This window comes from Saccopteryx leptura, chromosome 4 (genome assembly GCF_036850995.1).
Source record: "Saccopteryx leptura isolate mSacLep1 chromosome 4, mSacLep1_pri_phased_curated, whole genome shotgun sequence".
In the NCBI taxonomy this organism is placed as follows: domain Eukaryota; kingdom Metazoa; phylum Chordata; class Mammalia; order Chiroptera; family Emballonuridae; genus Saccopteryx; species Saccopteryx leptura.
The window spans coordinates 104,544,707-104,565,178 of record NC_089506.1 but is presented as its reverse complement, the minus strand read 5'-3'; the positions used below and the strand labels follow the sequence as shown (position 1 = coordinate 104,565,178).

Genomic DNA, 20,472 nt, shown 5'->3' with positions numbered 1-20,472 from the left:
TCTTAGGTTTATGTATGCCACATTATTTCCTCAGTGATAGAGCTAAAAAGTCCCAACACCAGATTTTTATTTTTGTTGTCCTTCCTTGCCTAACCAAACTTTTTAAGATACATAAATTTTCTGAATCCCATTAGTATGTACTGAATCACATGATGATACAGCAAAAAATATCATTTGACCCTCCTTAGGTCACTGGCCTTCAACAACAGAAACACATAATGCAAAGGATGAAGGTGATTTAAGCTGGTGCCATGAAGAGAGATCAGTGCATAAAAGCCTGAAAGGAGACTACAAATGACAGCTGTTTATAGGGTTAATATATGTGCTACTGAGTTCCTGCTGAGCCACATACAGGTTATAGTTTATTATTGTATATGTGTGTCTCGATATTTGGTTCAACTCCTAGTTTCTAAATTTGCTATAGTTATGTTTGCTTACATGTCAGGTTTTGGACAACTATCAAGTACTCATCTGTGCAAGAACCTGGATCTTAATAAGTATTTTATACCATCAGGAATTGTGTTTTCACAGAGATGTCAAAATGCTAGAATCCATTCTTACATAGTGGTACTTAAATTATTTCAATAATCATGTGTTGGTCACATAAGTTTGTAAATATGATATATGTTTGCTAGCTCATAGTTTGCATTGGGTGTGAGAGACAGGCTGTGGACTGGCAAAGTCATTATAGCTTAAGGCTTAGTTTTAAAACTAAGCTTTTCCCCACACCCTTGACTGTTGCATGATAGGGGGTGGTGCACTCTTATGAGCAGGGGTCCCCAAACTACGGCCCGCGGGCCACATGCGGCCCCCTGAGGCCATTTATCCGGCCCCCACCGCACTTCCGGAAGGGGCATCTCTTTCATTGGTGGTCAGTGAGAGGAGCATAGTTCCCATTGAAATACTGGTCAGTTTGTTGATTTAAATTTACTTGTTCTTTATTTTAAATGTTATATTTGTTCCCGTTTTGTTTTTTTACTTTAAAATAAGATATGTGCAGTGTGCATAGGGATTTGTTCATAGTTTTTTTTTATAGTCTGGCCCTCCAGTGGTCTGAGGGACAGTGAACTGGCCCCCTGTGTAAAAAGTTTGGGGACTCCTGCTTATGAGGAATCTCATTTATGCCTCAGATAAGTGACTTTGTATCAGAGGACTTCCTTGTTTGTATATTGGATTAAAGGTTTTGATTTCTATACTACAAAATGGGGCAGAGAAGCCCATGCAAGAGAGCAGAGAAAGGCCACGTGGAGGAGAGAAACAGCCAAGATGGCGGAGTGCTGAAGGAGAAGCCAGTTTGTGAAGAGTTTGTGTAGAGAGAAGGAAATGGGGAACAGAAGTGAATGAGGCTAGTGAGCTAGAAAGCTTTGATTCTAGGAAACTCGGATAAGTCAGTGGCTTTGGGAGCCCTGAATGGAAAGGTAAGTGTTTTCCCACTGTATGTATTTCTTGCCCGCCGGGATGCAAGCTAGGATTAAAGCTGATGGTCCACCAGTTCTTGGCTCCACTGTTTCATTACCGCCTGTCCAAATCAAATGCTAACCTGCATGGGCCAGGCGGCTCTGATGCTGGCCATGGCTACTGGCGATACATCATGAAACTAGATTTTTGTCTTTGGATTATTACTCTGTGAGATGGAAAATGATACAGTTCCTACAGATAATCTTAAATTAAGATTGATAATAGTAGCCACTAGACTCACATAATCCATCCAGTAAGATTGTTATTAAAGCTCATTCACTTACTTGACAAATACCGTATTTAAAAAACATCTACTATATTCTAGTTACCACAGAACAAAAATAATTAAAAAGTACCTCCAATCCTCAAGGAACTTAAAATAGATACTGTTTTCTCTTATGGGATTTTAAGTTCCCTGTATGTAATATACATAATACATAACAAAGAGTGGTTTGAATAACTTGACTTAGGTCTTCAAGGATGGGTAGAATTTCAAAAGGCAGAAATGAGGGAATGAATAACATGCCCTAGATAACAGCATTAATAAAACTATGGAGGAAAAAAAAACATCAAGTGAGATGTGAAAGGGATATGTCATTAGATATATGAAGAAAAGGGTACAACGGCCAACAAGGACAGCTTTGTAAGGCCTTATATGTAAGGAATCAAGACTTCCCTGTGTGAACAAGCCAACTAAAGGCTCTTTATGATAACAGAAGTGAAAAGATCAACATAATATAGGAAGATTATTTTAGTGGCTCTTGGCCTAAAGATATAGAACCTCTACTTGGATGATTATTTGATTGACTTATAAGTATTTATTGAAACCCTATTATATAACAAGTACTGTACTCAGCATTGAGGAAATAAAGATGAATAAGAGTGCTAAAAAATCTGGTCCTGTCACCTCTCTGACCCCATTACTTACTATTTTCTGCTTGAGGACTCAGTCTAGCCACAATGGCCTCTTTGCCATTCCCACATGTGGTTTTATCTTAGGCCAGTGGTCCCCAACCCCCGGGCCGTGGACCAGTACTGGTTCGTGGGCCATTTGGTACCGGTCCGCAGAGAAAGAATAAATAACTTACATTATTTCCGTTTTATTTATATTTAAGTCTGAATGATGTTTTATTTTTAAAAAATGACCAGATTCCCTCTGTTACATCCACCTAAGACTCACTCTTGACTCTTGTCTCCTAAGTTCGACAATTATATTTAAAAATACCACAGTTTTTACACCGGTCGCATAATTTTATTTTGTGCATTTATCTGTCCCACCCTAAAGGCCGGTCCGTAAAAATATTTTCTGACATTAAACTGGTCTATGGCCCAAAAAAGGTTGGGGACCACTGTCTTAGGCCACCTGTACTGGCTCTTTCTGTTCCCAGAATTCTCTTCCCCCAAGTAAATGCATGGCCAACTTTCGTCTGTCTTTCGAGACTTGGTTCAAAAGTCCTCTGTCCAATAAGATCAAGTCTGACCACACTGACCACGCTATTTTAAAAATGTAACCAGCTCTATCTTCTTTCTTTTCCTGCCCCTACCACTCCCCACCCCACACATTCTATAACTTACCCATTTATTATGCTTACTTCTTGCTTCTCCTCACAATAATTTAAACTACAGAGGGACAGAGGTCTTTGCATCTTTTATTTGTGGATATATCCCAAGCATCTAGAAGAGTGCCTGGCCTTTAAGAATACTCAATAGATTTTGCTGAACACTGTTGAATAGGGGACCTGTAAGAATTCATAATCTCAGGAAAGAGAATTTATAAACAGTGTGATTCATTCACTGAAGGAGGGATCTACACAATGTGCCATAAGAACCCAAAAGGAGAAATACCTGGAAAGGTTCAAGAAAAGCTACTTCTAGGTAGTCATGAATGAGAAGAATAAGATTTTGCCATAAAAATAAAAGGTACTGTTAGCTGAGAGAACAGGATACCCTATTATTGCACTGAAATTATTTGTCTTAATCATCTTTCTGTCACTAGTATCCAAGACAGAATTTGGCACACGATGCTATTCAATACATGTTTGTTGAACTGAACCTATGCCAGAGAGAAAAAAACCCAAGTATGGTTTTATGTAAAGGGAGAAAGGCCTGCAAAGAAGCAACCAGAGAAGTAGAAACAATCAGGACAGCACTATGTCAAGGAAACCTGACGTACTTCATATTAGTGATGTCAAATGTTTAGAGGTCAAAGAGGATCAGGCTAGAAAAAATTCCTTTGGGGTTAGGACATATCAGAGCAGATTTAGCAGGGTAATACAGACAGAATACATACTAAAATAAATTAAGGATCAGTGTGTTTAAATAAAGTAGAGACAGTAGCAGAATACTTTTCTGAAAAGCATACAAAGTACTTTTAAATATGTTATTTCACCTTACAGTGAGGACACTGAGACTTAAAGAAGTTGATTTGTCCAATACCATGCGGCCACCCAGGGTTTAAAATAAGACACACACCCAGCTTTTGTGACTCTAATTTGCTTACTACTTCCAAGTCTTCCTACCAGTATGGCCTTTTTTTTTTTTACTATCATTCATGTAGTTTCATAGAGTAGGCAATGAATCCACCACAATATCCCATCAATATCCTGGCATAATCAAGGAGGAAGTAAGAGAGGCCTGAAGAAAATTTCAAGTGTAAATTTACTGGAAGGAAAAGAAACTGGATACTTCCAAAAGGATTTGAGACAATGAGTATAGACTACACAGAATCTAACCAGCAGGAGATACTGAACATCTGCAGATCTTATAATTTAATTCAGTTTGCCTGTGCAAATAAGTTAGCTATACTTGACTCTTTGTCAGAGCTTTTCAACTGGTGAGCAGGAAAGGCATACAGTTGTGTGGTGATACTGATCTCCTTAGTTCAGGTCTATAGGTCTCAATTCTCTTTGATTTACCATGGTTATTACAGGCAACTGTGAGCCACTGCATGAATAAGGTTGGAAGCATTATCTTAGGTTACTTCTAAACAAAAATTGATTTAAAAAAATGTTAGTGTAGGCACTGTTAAACCTTAAGAGAGTATTTACATTATTCACATATTCAGAGAATAAAACTCTAGAATTAACTTGTTATTATAATTCAACATCCAAATGGTGAGTGCTGCCAATTTTGTTTTTCCTTCTTTCTAAATACAATAAATGTACTAAAATACTTGAAACAGATTTACCAAAAATATACTAGTACCGGGTAAGCTCCAGGACTAAAACTGTATTTTTTTAAATCAAAATTAACGAGACATTATGATCACTGTTATATAGGTATAAGAGAAAAATAACATAAAAATATACCTGTGGGGCATATCCAGGAGGCACGTAAATAGGAGGCACAGAACCATTTGGTGACATCATTGGAACCTGAGCAGGACCTGAATGCAACACAGAAATGATGTATTAATCCAGGCTTATGCAGCAAGCTAGAGTTGAAAACAATTTGAATTATACTTGAATACTTCATCTAAACTAAATATTGAAACTAGCAGAGATTATATAACTACAAAAAGAAATTCAGATGATTCAAATGTTATAAAATATAAAAGTTTATCTTACAAAGCACACTGATCGATTACCCTTGTGTTTCTCAAATTCGCATGGTGATTGCAAGTTACCTGGGAAGCTTTTAAAAATACAGATTTTCAGGCTCCTCTAGAGATTTTTATTTAGTATGCTTACAGGAGATGGGGGTGGTGATGTCTTGAATCAGTGTATTTATTTTACAAATAGTTCATGTGGTTCTTATTATTATGCAAATTATAAACACTGACCTAGAGGAAAATAAAACCAAATTTTGCATATAAAATCAATGAAAGATACAAAAGGCAAAATTTTGAAAAGCAATAGGAAAAATCAGGAAAAAGTCAAGAGGTAAAAACAATAAAAGGAAGACTAGTTAGGGATTTGGAACTGGCTTTGTTAGGGTTAAACCTCTTACATAATGTGTAAGTTATGTGTGAGAACAAACAAAAATGCCACACATGTATATTTAGCCAAAGAAAAATTTTTTGTTTCTTACACTGAAAAGTTCTTTAAAAAAAAGGAAATTCAACTTGTCTTATTCTGTATTTTATTTAACTTTTATAGTGTTATCTTTTCCCAACAATTTTTATATTATTCTTATTTACCTTCTCTTTTAACCTGAGATAAAACAGGCACTTCAGGAAGGTGTGCTTTCTTCTTTCTAGGAACAAAAACCTTGCTTTAACTAACTTTAAAAAAATCTCACATTTGGATACCCCTTTCCTGGTAACTTTAGACTGCACTGTCCCATCACCTACTAGTTATAACAACTTGAAATGAAACCTCATTTATAAGGAAGTAGAGGTATCCAAGAATCTGATGAAGAAAGCAATGGGAAACAAAATCCAAAATGAAAGGGAAGAAATCACCACAGATATCATAGATATATAAAGGATTATTGTAGAATACTATGAAAAACTATATGCCACCAAATTTAACAATCTACAAGAAATGGGTAAATTCCTAGAACAATATAATCATCTTAGACTGAGTCATGAAGAAGCAGAAAGCCTAAACAGACCCATAAGCAGGGAGAAAATAGAAAGAACTATCAAAAACCTCCCCCCCCAAACAAACAAACAAACAAACAAACAAACAAAAAAACCTCCCCAAAAATAAAAGTCCAGGGCCAGATGGCTATACTAGTGAATTCTATAAAAAATTCAAAGAAGGCCCTGGCCGGTTGGCTCAGCGGTAGAGCGTCGGCCTGGCGTGTGGGGGACCCGGGTTCGATTCCCGGCCAGGGCACATAGGAGAAGCGCCCATTTGCTTCTCCACCCCCACCCCCTCCTTCCTCTCTGTCTCTCTCTTCCCCTCCCGCAGCCAAGGCTCCATTGGAGCAAAGATGGCCCGGGTGCTGGGGATGGCTCCTTGGCCTCTGCCCCAGGCGCTAGAGTGGCTCTGGTCGCAGCAAAGCAACCCCCCGGAGGGGCAGAGCATCGCCCCCTGGTGGGCAGAGCATCGCCCCTGGTGGGCGTGCCGGGTGGATACCTGTCGGGCGCATGCGGGAGTCTGTCTGACTGTCTCTCCCCATTTCCAGCTTCAGAAAAATACAAAAAAAAAAAAAAAAAATTCAAAGAAGATTTGGTTCCTATCCTTCTCAAAGTCTTCGAAAGAAAAATTAAAGAAGCAATACTTCCACATTTTATGAGGCAGACATAATAACCCTCATACCAAAACCGGGCAAGGACAACACAAAAAAAGAAAACTACAGACCAATATCTCTAATGAATACAGATGATAAAATCCTAAACAAAATACTAGCAAATTGAATACAAAACACATTAAAAAAAATAATTCACCATGATCAAGTGGGATTTATCCCAGAATCTCAAGGATGATTCAACATACGTAAAAAAATTATCATAATACACCATATCAACAAAACAGAGAACAAAAACCATATGATCTTATCAATAGATGCAGAAAAGGTATTCGATAAAATACATTATTTTATGTTTAAACACTCAACAAAATAGAAGGAAAATATTTCAACATAATAAAGGCCATTTATGACAAACCATCAGCTAACATCATATTAAATGGCAAAAAACTGAAAACTTTTCCTCTAAAATCAGGAATAAGACAAGGCTGCCCACTCTCTCCACTCCTATTCAACATAGTACTGGAAGTTCTAGCCAGAGCAATCAGACAAGAGAAAGAAATAAAAGGCATTCATATTGGGAAAGAAGAAGTAAAGGTTACACTTTTTTGCAGATGATATGATCATGTATATAGAAAATCCCAAAGACTCCACAGAAAGGCTATTAGAAACAATAAATCAATATAGTAAGGTCACAGGATACAAAATTAATATATAGAAATCTATTGTTTTCTTATATGCCAACAATGAAACTTCAGAAAATGAACTGAAAAAAAAATAATCCCTTTTATGGTTGCAACAACAACAAAAATACCTAGGAATAAACATAACAAAGAATGTAAAGGACCTATATAATGAAAACTATAAAGCATTATTAAAGGAAATCGAAAAAGACAATAAAATGGAAAAATATTCCTTGTTCTTGGATAGGAAGAATAAACATAGTTAAAATGGCCATATTACCCAAAGTAATACACAAATTAATGCAATTCCCATCAAAATTCCAATGTCATTTTGTAAAGACATGGAACAAAAAATCATCAGGTTTATATGGAACCATAAAAAACCCTGTATAGCCAAAGTAATCCTAATGGAAAAAAAAACGAAGCTGGGGGCATTACAATACCTGACTTCAAATTTTACTACAGAGCCACAATAATCAAAACACCATGTTATTGGCAGAGAAATAGACACACAGACTAATGGAACAGAATAGAGAGCCCAGAAATAAAACCACATATACGGTATATGGTCAAATCATCTTTGATAAAGGAGCCAAAAACATAAAATGGATAAAAGAAAGCCTCTTCAATAAATGGTGCTGGGAAAACTGAAAAGCCATATGCAAAAGAATGAAACTCAACTACAATTTGTCACCTTGCACAAAAATTAATTCAAAATGGATCAAACACCTAAATATAGGATCTAAAACAATAAATTACATAGAAGAAAACATAGGTACTGAACTCATGGACCTTGGCCGTAAAGAACATTTTATGAATTTGACTCCAAAGGCAAGGGAATTAAAGGCAAAGATTAATGAATAGGACTACCTCAGACTAAGAAGCTTGTGCACAGCAAAAGAAACTGACAACAAAACTAACAGACAGCCAACTAAATGGAAGATGATATTTTCAAACAACAGCTCAAATAAGGACCTAATATCCAAAATATACAAAGAACTCATAACACTGAATAACAATCAAGCAAACAGCCAATAAAAAAATGGGAAGAGGATGTGAACAGATACTTCTCCCAAGAAGAAATGCAAATGGCCATAGATACATGAAAAGATGCTCATCTTCACTAGCTATTAGAGAAATGCAAATCAAAACTACAATAAGATACCACCTCACACCTGTAAGATTAGCTATTATCAACAAGACAGGTAACAAGTGTTGGAGAGGCTGTGGAGAAAAAGGAACCCTCATTCACTGTTGGTGGGAATGTCAAATAGTACAACCATTATGAAAGAAAGTATAGTGGTTCCTCAAAAAATTAAGAACAGAACTACCATATGACCCAGTAATCCCTCTACTGGGTATATACCCCCATAATTCAAAAACACTGGTACATAAAGACACATGCAGCCCTATGTTCATTGAAGCTTTGTTCACAGTGGCCAAGACATGGAAACAACCAAAAAGCCCTTCAATATAGGTCTGGATAAAGAAGATGTGGTACATATATACAATGGAATACTACTCAGTCATAAGAAATGATGACATAGTGACATTTATGATGACATAGATGGACCTTGAGAACATTATAATGAGTAAAATAAATCAGAAAAAACTAAGAACTGTATGATTCCATACATAGGTGGGACACAAAATTGAAACTCATGAACATAGATAAGAGTGCAGTGGTTACCAGGGGGAGGGGAAGGGAAGAGAGGGACATAAAGGAGGTAGGGGCAAAAAGAAAACCAAAAGGTGATGGAGGACGATTTGAATTTGGATAATGGGTATACAACATAATCGAATGTCAAAATGATCTGGAGATGCTTTCTCTAAATCTATGTACTCCAGTTGACCAATGTCACCTGTTAAAATTAGTTGTCTAAAAAAAAAAAAAGCAATGGGTAAAGGATTCCTTTTGTGTGTGTGACAGAGAGAGTGAGACAGAGAGAGTGACAGAGATAGACAGGAAAGGAGAGAGATGAGAAGCATCAATTCTTCGTTGCAGCACCTTCATTGTTCATTGATTGCTTTCTCATCTGTGCCTTGACTGGGGGGCTACAGCACAGCGAGTGACCCCTTGCTCAAGCCAGCGATCCAGTGACCTTTGGGCTCAAGCCGGATGAGCCTGCGCTCGGCAACCTCAGGTTTCAAACCTGGGCCCTCCACGTCCCAGTCCGATGCTCTATCCACTGTGCCACCACCTAGTCAGGCAAAAAGGATTCCTTTTATATGTAAAATTTCAACCTGCAGTACATATAATGGATCCTGGTTATGAGAGCAATAAAAGAGGAGAGGCTTACTCATAGGCAGTAAAGAAACAAATTTCACTGGTAATATTATACATACTTCAGAAAAACAAAATAAAGAGCATGGAGGTTGGCAGAAAATGTAGATATAGCCCTTTTCCTCTTTATAGATATAAGTGGTTGTGGGGGTAGGGAAAGGGAGGTGAGAAGTAGGGAGGGAAATAGAAAAGAAAATGTAGAAAAAGGAATTCAGAAGGAGAAATACTAAATACTGGTAAGAAAAGAGGGAGAGGATAGAAAAAAGGGATGAGAAGGAGAAGAAGAATAAAGGCAAGAAGGAAGAGAGGAAAGGGCAGAGGAGAAGAGGTACAGGAAAATAGGGAGAGTAGGGGAGAAGACAGGAAGAATGCAGAGGGTTGGGGCTGGAAGGGAGGAAGTGAAGGAGGAAAAGGATAGAAGAAAGAGAAGAGGAAGAGGACAGAGAAGAATGAGAATAGGGAAAACACGTGGTTGAGAGGCAGTATGGAGTGTATGTGTATGTGTGGGGGGGCAGACTACCAAATTATGCTATGTAATTTATGATTGTAAAAATAAAATACTCTTCCCATTCAGACAAGCCCATTAAATACATGAAGTTGTTTAGAATATTATCTTACAATAGCTAATTAATATACAGCTAATACTAATGTACTGTGTGCCAGGCCCTTTATGTATTTTTTCTTTTCATACTCATCCTATTAGGGAAACATCATTTTCCTGATGTGAAAAATGAGGCACAGAGGTTAAACTTACCTACATGGTGGAACTATATAGAATTCAAAACCAGGCGGTTTCATTTCTAAGGATACAGCTCTACAATATCTGCAGGAAGCATTAAAATACTACGCATTACTGGCAACTGATGTAATTTGAGATATAAGCATGCTCTGATGCTTTTAACAAAAATTAAGGCCTCGTTGTGTTTATATCCTTGAAAAACAAGAAAGGAAGAACAAAATTTCCCTAAATTTAAGACATTACCTATTACTTTACTAAATAAAGCTTATGAGGTGCTTTATACCTCTAGGCAAAAAAGGCTTCGTCCAAAACTTACCTTTTAACTTCTATGCGCTGGACTCGAGAAAATGAGAACAGTTTTAAGGTAATGTTGGTTTATTTTTATTAGCTAATTTACACAAAACTATAATAAATTAGCTTATGAATTCTGGCAGTTGGCTTACACAGAAATATCTTATGTAAAATTTAGCGGGGAACCAGAAAGAGAATTCCTTGAAAATCTTATTTGCAATCTTAAAGGATTTAACATTTACTGAGATATTATATATGCCAGGGACTGTGGTTCCTTTCTCTTGTTGTCAAATTTAATCCTTCTATCAAGTCATCAGTATAGTTTGTTTTTAGCCATCAGAATAAAAAATTTACTGTTAAGTAATTTTTAACTTGTAAAACTATGTAAGTGCTCTGAGTTGCCCTTCTTTTATTAAAATATGAATATATAAGTACTATGTAATTATAATTCAAACCATACTATACTCTGGAAGCTGTCAAATAGTTTATAATTTAGTAGTATGAAATTCTACTTTATCCTTTAATTATATTTAAGTGTGATACCAAAAACATAATAAAACAAACCCAAAATAAAACAGTAGTAAATACATTCATTACCAGTTGCAGTCTAAGAATAATGATGAACTCATTTCCCTAGGAAGTAATCACTTCACTCTAGAGCAAGTAAATTTTTTTATCCTGAGGCAGAAATGGAACCTGATTAGATTTTTTAAGACAATTCAGGACTACTATATTTATATGTAAATATGAGTGTGAAGTAACATTTAACACTGAACTTTACATAAAACTCCCATTGTATAAACATAGTAAATATAAGTATTGGTGTTTGGAACTACAAATTTACACTTCTGTTGCTACTCCAACTATAGGAGCAAAATCCCAAAACCTTATATACTTGATGCAAATATATGATTACCACCTTAGTACTAATAATACTTTTTAATTTAGGAAGCACTAAAAGATTAACTACAAACTCTAATTAAAAGCAGTGAGGAGGATTTTATTCCTAAGAAGCTAAATCTGGTACAGACTGTACTATTAAATGCACACCTGCACAAGAGTAGCTATATCTGAATAGCTGTAGATAAACCTAGCAGCTTCTGAATAATTTACATGATTTGAACAAAATCTGTTCCAAGTCATAGAGCTATTGATTATTTTAAAGGGCATATTTCCTATCCCAAAACCTTTCCAAAGAAGAAATAATTCTATTCACCAATTGTCAAGAATTTTGAAAGCCTTTCACCTTAATTCCTTAAAAGGGTCATCAATAACTTATTAAAGGTGGTATTTAATCTAGCATAAATTAAATTCTATTTTGTTAGCCTAAGTCCACTTAAATGTTTCTTTTTTTTTTTTTAATAAATCTACAAATATTCCTGAGTTTAAATTCTTAAATCGAAACGGGCTACACATTGTTGGTTTGCTACACATTCTCTTTATAAGCAAGCTTTCACAATGGCTTCCAAATAATCTGATGCCAATTTTCAGATTTAAGTTGTAAAAAGAAAAACCTATGAAAACGCTGGAAAGGAATATTCTGTGGAATATAAAACCAGCCCAAATCGAGAGTCTTATCATTTATAACTATGTGGCAACAATATATTTTTATAGCGATAGACTTGGCAGCTACTGAAAACACAACACACACACACACACACACACACACACACACACACACACACGACTTCAGCTTAATACAATGCTTTCTGTGTTTTAAAATAAAAACAGAATGTTCAAAAGCAGTCAGCAAATCTTACCACTCATTTTGTTTTTACAGTAGCAGCAGAGAACAAGACAATCCAACAAGGAAACAGCGTAGTACACGTTAACAGCTTTAATTGGAGAACGGCTCGGGTTTTTTTTTTTTTTTTGCAAAGCTGCGAGGAAAAGAGCCTTTGACCGCGTCACGTGATGTCTATCACGTGACCTACAGTTAACCGCGGAAAGGGAAGTGAAAAGAAAGCAAACGTTCCCGCTGACAGCGTTTCGGATATATGTAGTCAATGATTAAACAATTTCTAATGTCGCTACCTTAAAAATGACCTGACCATGTTTCAGACTTTCTTATGAACCAACAGAGATGCTCAGCAAAATACACGTACAGAAATATGTATCTGACGTAAAACGATTCTCTTTGCTTAAACTTTCCCCTGGTAACATCATCTTCTAATTCAAATTTTATTATATGGCCTGTTGCTTTTCATTTAAAAAATTTAGGAAACATATAACATTAATTTGGAAGATTCACTCGTAAAAACTATATATAAATTTTCTTATGCCTTAGACCTTTTCACGTGCTTCCTTGAAATGAAACCTGACTCTCTCCTAGCAGTTTTTCAGTAGCCCAGGGGAACGGAGGCTTCTCACTCTCTTCTGAGGCAGTCTCTAGATACCTAAGGCTGCTTCCCCATTACCACTGTTGTTCTCATTTCATGCTAAACTTTCTTTTTCCTTGAGATTATACTTTACGAGTATGTTACCCTCTACCCCATCTAACTGTCATGCTCATACCTCACTGAGAACTTTTGCACACTTACAGTTCTTTTTTTCTCTAACCCAATGTTTGCCCATGAGTACAATGACTTTAATGTCCAAAAAACCTAGCTCCAAACTTTCTTGTTTTCCTTCATTCTGTTTTTAGTAACCCATGGTCAAAGACCCCTGATATTTTAAGCACCCACTGGGCACCATATACAGTTATTACAACATTATTGACTATGCTGTACTTCACATCCCCCAGACTATTTTGTAACTAGCAGTTTGTATTTCTTAATACCTTTACCTTTTATACCCAGGCCCCAACCCACCTCCCCCCTGGCTCCCATTAGTCTGTTCTCTGTATCTATGAGTCTTTTTCAATTTTGTTTGTTCACTGTTTTTAGATTCCATATAAGTGAAATCATGTTATTTGTCTTTATCTGACTTACTTCACTTAGCATAATATCCTCTACTGTCCACGCTGTCACAAATGGTAAGATTTCATTCTTTTTTATGGCTGAGTAATATTATATTGTACGATAGCTTTTTTATCTACTCATCTATTGATGGGCACTTGGGTTGCTTTCATATCTTGGTTATTATAAATAACGCTGAAATGAACATAGGGGTGCATATATTTTTTCAAATTAGTGTTCCAAGTTGTTTTCAGAAATGTAGCTAGAAGGTTCATAAGGCAGTTGCATTTTTAATTTTTTAAGAGACCTCCATAATGTTTTCCATAGTGGCTGCACCAATCTGCATTCTCATCAACAGTAACATAAGTGTTCTTTTTTCTCCACATTCCCACAAACACTTGTTATTTGTTGACTTAATGATGATAGCCATTCTGACAGGTGCGAGGTGGTATATCATTGTAGTTTTAATTTGTATTTCTCTGATGCCTGGTGACGTTGGGCACCTTTCAAGCATCTATTGGCCACCTGTATGCCCGCTTTGGATAAGTGTCTATTCAGAACCTCTGTCCATTTTTACATGGAATTGTTTGCTTTTCTTTTTTTTTTTTTGGTGTTGAGTAATATGAGTTCTTTATAAATTTTGGATATTAACCCCTTATCAGATATATCATTGGTGAATATCTTCTCCTATTCAGTAGGTTGTCTTTTTATTTTGCTGATGGTTTCCTTTGCTGTGCAAAAACTTTTGAGTTTAATGTAGTCCCATTTCTTTTCCTTTTGATAACTTTGCCTTAAGGAGCTACATCAGAAAAAATATTACTAAGAGAAATGTCAGAGATTTTACTGCCTAGCTTTTCCAGGAGTTTTATGGTTTTCAGCCTTACAGTTAAGTCTTTAACCCATTTTTGGGTTCATTCTTGTACACACTGGTCTAGTTTCATGCTCTTCCATCTATCTGTCCAATTTTCCAAACACCATTTATTGAGTAGACCTTTTTCTTTACCCCATTCTATGTTCTTACCTCCTTTGTCAAATATTGACTATATAGGCAGGCATGAGTTTATTTTTGAGCTCTGTATTCTGTTCCATTGATCTCAAAGTCTGTCTTTTTTAAAAAAATTTTTATTTATTCATTTTTAGAGAGGAGAGAGAGAGAGAGAGAGAGAAGGGGGGGAGGAGCTGGAAGCATCAACTCCCATATGTGCTTTGACCAAGCAAGCCCAGGGTTTCGAACCAGCGACCTCAGCATTTCCAGGTCGACGCTTTATCCACTGCGCCACCACAGGTCAGGCTCAAAGTCTGTCTTTATAACAACAACAGTACTGTGTTGTTTTGATTACCATAGCCTTGGAATATAGCTTGATATTAGGTAGTGAGACACTTCCAACTTAGTTCTTCTTTCTCAAAATTGCTGCGGCTATTTTGTAATTCTGGATTATTTGTTCTAGGTCTGTACCTGTGCCATTAATATTTTGACAGGAATTGCGTTAAATCTAAAGAGTGCTTTGGGTAGTATAGACAATTTAATGACATTAATTCTCATCCGTAAGCATGATACACACACACACTTCCATTTATTTGTTTTAATAATTTTCTGAATACAGGAAATTTACCTCCTTGGTTAAATTTATTACTAGGTGTTTATTTTTTTTGAGGCAATTGTAAATTAGCTTGTTTTCTTCATTTCCCTTTCAGATAGTTTATTACTGGTATATAAAAATGCAACCAATTACTGAATATTAATTTTGTATACTCCTATTTTACTGAATTCATTCATCAGTTCTAGTAGTTGTTTTGGTGGATTCTTTAGGATTCTCTATATACAGTATCAAGTCATCTGCAAATAACAATAGCTTTACTTCTTTCTTTCCAATCTGAACGCCTTTCCTTTCTTCTTGTCTGATTGCTGTGACTAGGACTTCAGTACTATGTACAACAACAGTGGTGAAGGTAGACATCCCTGTCTTGTTCCTAATCTTAAGGAAAGTGCTTTTGGATTTTGCCTATTAAGTATGATGTTTGCTGTGGGTTTGTTATATATGACCTTTATTATGTTGAGATATGTTCCCTCTATTTCCACTATGCTATGAGTTTTTTTTTTTTTTTTTATCACAAATGGGTATTGTAAAATGCTCTATTAATAGGATATTATTTTTATTCTTCACTTAGTTTATACGGTGTATCATGTTATTTGATTTGGATATTGAACCAACCATTCACCCCAGGAATAAATCTCACTTGATCATGGTTTTTGATCTTCCTGATGTATTACTGAATTCAATTTGCTAATATTTTGTAAAAATTTTTGCATCTATGTTCATCAGGGGTATTTGGCCTGTAATTTTATTTCAAATGTCTTTATGTAGTTTTAAAATTAGACTAATGCTCGTCTCATAAAATGAGCTTGGCAGTCTTCCCTCCACTTAAATTTCTGGAATAGTTTGAGAAAAACAGGTGTTATTTCTTCTTTAAATATTTGGTAAAATTCACCTGTAAAGCCATACAGTCCAGAACTTTTGTTTGTTGAAGATTTTTTGATTACTGCTATGATTTCGTTAGTTGTAATATTCTGTTCAGATTGTTACCTCTTGTTCATTTTTGAAAGATTGTATGTATCTAGAAATTTACCCATAATCTTTTGGCACATAGACATTCATAGTATTTTCTTATAATCTTCTGCATTTATCTGGTGTCTGTTGCGTTTTTTCCTCTTTCATTTCTGACTTTATTTGGTTCTGCTCTCTTTTATTTTTGCTGAGTCTGGTTAAAGGTTTATCGTTCTTGTTTATTTTTTAAAAGAGCCCACTCTTGGTTTCACTGATCTTTTGTATTGTGCTTTAGACTCTATTCCGTTCATTTCTGCTCTGATCTTTTTTTTTTTTGGTATTTTTCTGAAGCTGGAAACGGGGAGAGACAGTCAGACAGACTCCTGTGCGCCCGACCGGGATCCACCCGGCATGCCCACCAGGGGCGACGCTCTGCCCACCAGGGGGCGATGCTCTGCCCCTCCGGGGTGTCGCTCTGCTGCGACCAGAGCCACTCTAGCGCCTGGGGCAGAGGCCAAGGAGCCATCCCCAGCGCCCGGGCCATCTTTGCTCCAATGGAGCCTTGGCTGCGGGAGGGGAAGAGAGAGACAGAGAGGAAGGGGGGGGGGTGGAGAAGCAAATGGGCGCTTCTCCTATGTGCCCTGGCCGGGAATCGAACCCGGGTCCCCCGCACGCCAGGCCGACGCTCTACCGCTGAGCCAACCGGCCAGGGCCTCTGCTCTGATCTTTATTGTGTCCTTCCTTCTGTTCACTTTGTGCTTTGTTTGTTGTTTTTCTAGTTCCTTTAGGTGTAAAGTTAAGATTGTTTACCTGAGATTTTCTTGTTTCTTCAGGTAGGCCTGTAATGCTATGAATTTCCCTCTCAGGACTGCTTTCACTTGTGTTCCAGAGATTGAATTGTGTTTCTACTTTCATTTTGTTTCAAGGTAACTTTTGATTTCTTCCTTAATTTCATTGTTAACCTATTTATTGTTTAGTAACATGTTATTTAGCTCAGTGGTTTTCAAGTTTTTTACACCTGGGGACCAGTGAAAACAGAATTATTTAGGGGACTGCTGAGAGAGAAATCACACTAAGCATAAGCGAAGATTATTGGGTCTAAAATCTTCATGTAACATCAGGATGGTTAACTCTTTCTCAGACTAGCATAAAGTGTCTAGCGGGCTGGCACTTGAATAACACTGACTTTAGCCTCCATGTGTTTTGTGTGTTGTTCAGGCCCCCCCCCCTCCCCCGGTAATTGACTTCTAGTTTCATACCACTGTGGTCAGAGAAGCAGCTTGATACAGTTTCAATCTTCTTAAATTCACTGAGGCTTGTTTTGTGTCCTAAAATGTGATCTACCCTGGCAAATCTTTCATGTGCACTTAAAAAGAATGTATAGCCAGACCTGTGGTGGCGCAGTGGGATAAAGCGTCAACCTGGAACACTGAGGTTGCCGGTTCAAAACCCTGGGCTTGCCTGGTCAAGGCACATATGGGAGTTGATGCTTCCTGCTCCTCCCTTTCTCTCTCTCTCTCTCTCTCCCCCCTCTCTCTAAAAAAAAAAAAAAAAAAAAAAGAATGTATAATGTATACTCTGCTACCCTGTGGTGAAATGCTCTGAAAATATCAACTCATCTGGTCTTGTGTGTCATTTCAGACCACCGTTTCCTTGTTAATTTTCTGTCTGAAAGATCTACCCAGTGATGTCAATCAGGTGTTAAAATCCTCTACTATAGGACTATATTACTGTCAATCTCTCCGTTTATATCAATCAAGGTTTACTTTATATATTTAGGTGCTTTTATGTGGTATGCATAAATGTTTACAAGGCTTGTATCTTGTTGGATTAATCCTTTTATCATTATGTAATGTCCTTCTTTATCTATTATAGTTTTTGTTGTAAATTGTTTTGTCCGATATAAATGTTGCTACTGCAGCATTTTATTTAGTCTCCATTTGCACAATTTATGTTTTCCTATTCCTTTACTTTCAGTCTGTGTGTATCTTCTGTTTTGAGATGGATTTCTTAAAGACAGCATCCATATGGGTGTTGTTTTCTTATCCATTCAGCTATCTTATGTCTTTTCATTGGAGCACTTAAACCATTTACATTTAAAGCGATTAATGATAGGTAGGTATTTATTGCCATTTTATTCTTTATAATTATGTTTCTCTTGTTTTTCCTTTCTTCTTAAGGAAGTTACTTTAACATTTCTTTTGGTGATAATGAATTCTTTAGCTTTTTCTTGTCTGGGAAGCTCTTTATTTCTCTCTCAATTTTAAAGGATAGCCTTGCTGGATAGAACAGTCTTCTTTGTAGGTCCTAGCTTTTCATCACTTTGAATATTTCATGCCAATTCCTTCTGGCCTGAAATGTTTCTGTTGAGAAATCGGTTGACAGTTATGGAAACTTCCTTTTATGTAACTAATTGTCTTTCTCTTGCTGCTTTTAAGATTCTCTTTTTGTCTTAACATTTTAATTATATATCTTGGTATGGGCCTCTGGGTTCATCTTGTTTGGGAATCTCTGAACTTCCTGGACTTGTATTTTTCCTTCACAAGGTTAAGGAAGTTTTTAAATCATCATTTATTCAAATACGTTCTTGTTGGGCAGATAAAATATATTTGCTCACTTTGTTAAAGATGGTGCTACCCATGTGGAAGCCCGTTGCCCAGGTGATGATATTAGTTGCCCTTCTTACTCGGGATGGGCGTGATTATATTAATGTGTATTGGGGGTGGGCTGTGGGGCAGGCAGGATCCTTGTAGCCTGGGGCTTGGTTTTAGAACTAAGCCTTTCCCACCCTTTTTGATGTGGGGTGGTGCACTCTCATGAGGAATCCCATTATGCCTCAGATAAGTGACTTTGTATCAGAGACTCCCTTGTTTGTATATTGGATTAAAGGCTTTGGTTTCTACACTATAAAGTGGGGCAGACCCGGAGCTTGCTCTTTCTCAGTTCCTGAGATTAGCATTAGAGAGGAGAGCAGAGAAAGGCCATGTGGAGGAGGCCAAGGTAGACACCTTTGATTCTAGGAAACTCGGATAAGTCAGTAGCTTTGTGAGTGCTGAACAAGTAAGTTTTGGAGCTCAGCATGTTTTTACTTGCCTGCCGGGTGCAAGCTAGGATTAAAGCTAATGGCCCACCAGTTTGTGGCTCTGTTGTTTCATTACCGTCTGTCCGAATCCAATGGGAACCTGCATGTGAATGGCCATGATGGTGGCTACTGGCTTTACAGTTCTCAAATCTCTTGTTCGCTCTCTTCTTCTGGTACCCCTATGATGTGGATGTTGTTACACTTAATGTTGTCCCAGGGGTCTCCAAACTTTTTACACAGGGGGCTAGTTCACTGTCCCTCAGACCATTGGAGGGCTGGACTATAAAAAAAAAAATTGAAGAAATCCCTATGTACCGCACATATCTTATTTTAAAGTAAAAAAATAAAACGGAAACAAATACAATATTTAAAATTTCAAAGAACAAGTAAATTTAAATCAACAAACTGACCAGTATTTCAATGGGAACTATGCTCCTCTCACTGACCACCAATGAAAGAGGTGCCCCTTCCAGAAGTGTGGCGGGGGCCGGGTAAATGGCCTCAGGGGGCCACATGCAGCCTGCGGGCTGTAGTTTGGGGACCCCTGCCATGCGACCTCCTGCCTCAGGCTATCCTCAATTTTAAAGAAAATTCTTTTGTGCTCTAATTGGGTATTTTCTGACACCTTGTCTCCCAAATCGCTTATTTGATTCTCTGCCTCATCTATCCTGCTGTTGCTCCTTCTAGTGTATTCTTCATTTCAGATATTGTATTCTTCATTACCGACTTTTTAAAAAATGGTTTCTATGTCCTTTTTTATGCTTCCTTTCTTTTTGTTTAAGTTCCCATTGAGTACATCCATTCTTCCCCCTAAAGTCTTTGAGCACACTTAAACTATTGTTTTGAACTCTGGACCTTGCAGTTCTCTTGCCTTCATTTCATTTAGTGCTTTTTCTCCAGATTGCTGTTGTTCTTTCATCTGGGGCATGCTTCTTTGTATGCTCATTTTGGCTGTTTCTCTGTATTTGTTTCTGTATATTAAGTAGATCTTCTATTTCTCCCAGAGTTGCTATGGTGGCCTTACATAGTAGATGTCCTGTGGGTTTCAGTAGTACAATCCCCTGATCATTTGAGCTAAGTGATCCACTAATGTCCACTGAGTAGGTTATGTGAGCCTTCTGTTGTAGTTTAAGTCTTGACGGCTACTGTCTTGTCCATGGGTGGGGATGACCCTTAGGCGGGCTGACTATGAGGACTGACCCTGGCCACAATGCACACAAGTTGCTTTGTGGGAACTGACCTCATGAAGTGAAATATGCTCTAGCACAGTCTGGTGCCTGCCGAGATCTCCCTTTCAGTGTGCTGCTGTGGAGCTAGCTAAGTTGTGCTCTGAAAGCTACCACAGGGCTTGTTGGT

General features: G+C 37.2%; 1 protein-coding gene across 4 annotated transcripts in view; it reads right to left on the bottom strand.

Annotated features, from left to right (window-relative positions):
- FNDC3A (fibronectin type III domain containing 3A) overlaps nucleotides 1-20,472 on the bottom strand; it is a 168,725-nt gene that overhangs the window by 73,714 nt on the left and 74,539 nt on the right. For all 4 annotated transcript variants that reach the window (XM_066380887.1, XM_066380890.1, XM_066380889.1 and 1 more), the window contains one exon: nucleotides 4,767-4,843. In XM_066380887.1, coding sequence (XP_066236984.1) covers nucleotides 4,767-4,843 — 77 coding nt within the window. The remainder of the gene's footprint in view (nucleotides 1-4,766; nucleotides 4,844-20,472) is intronic.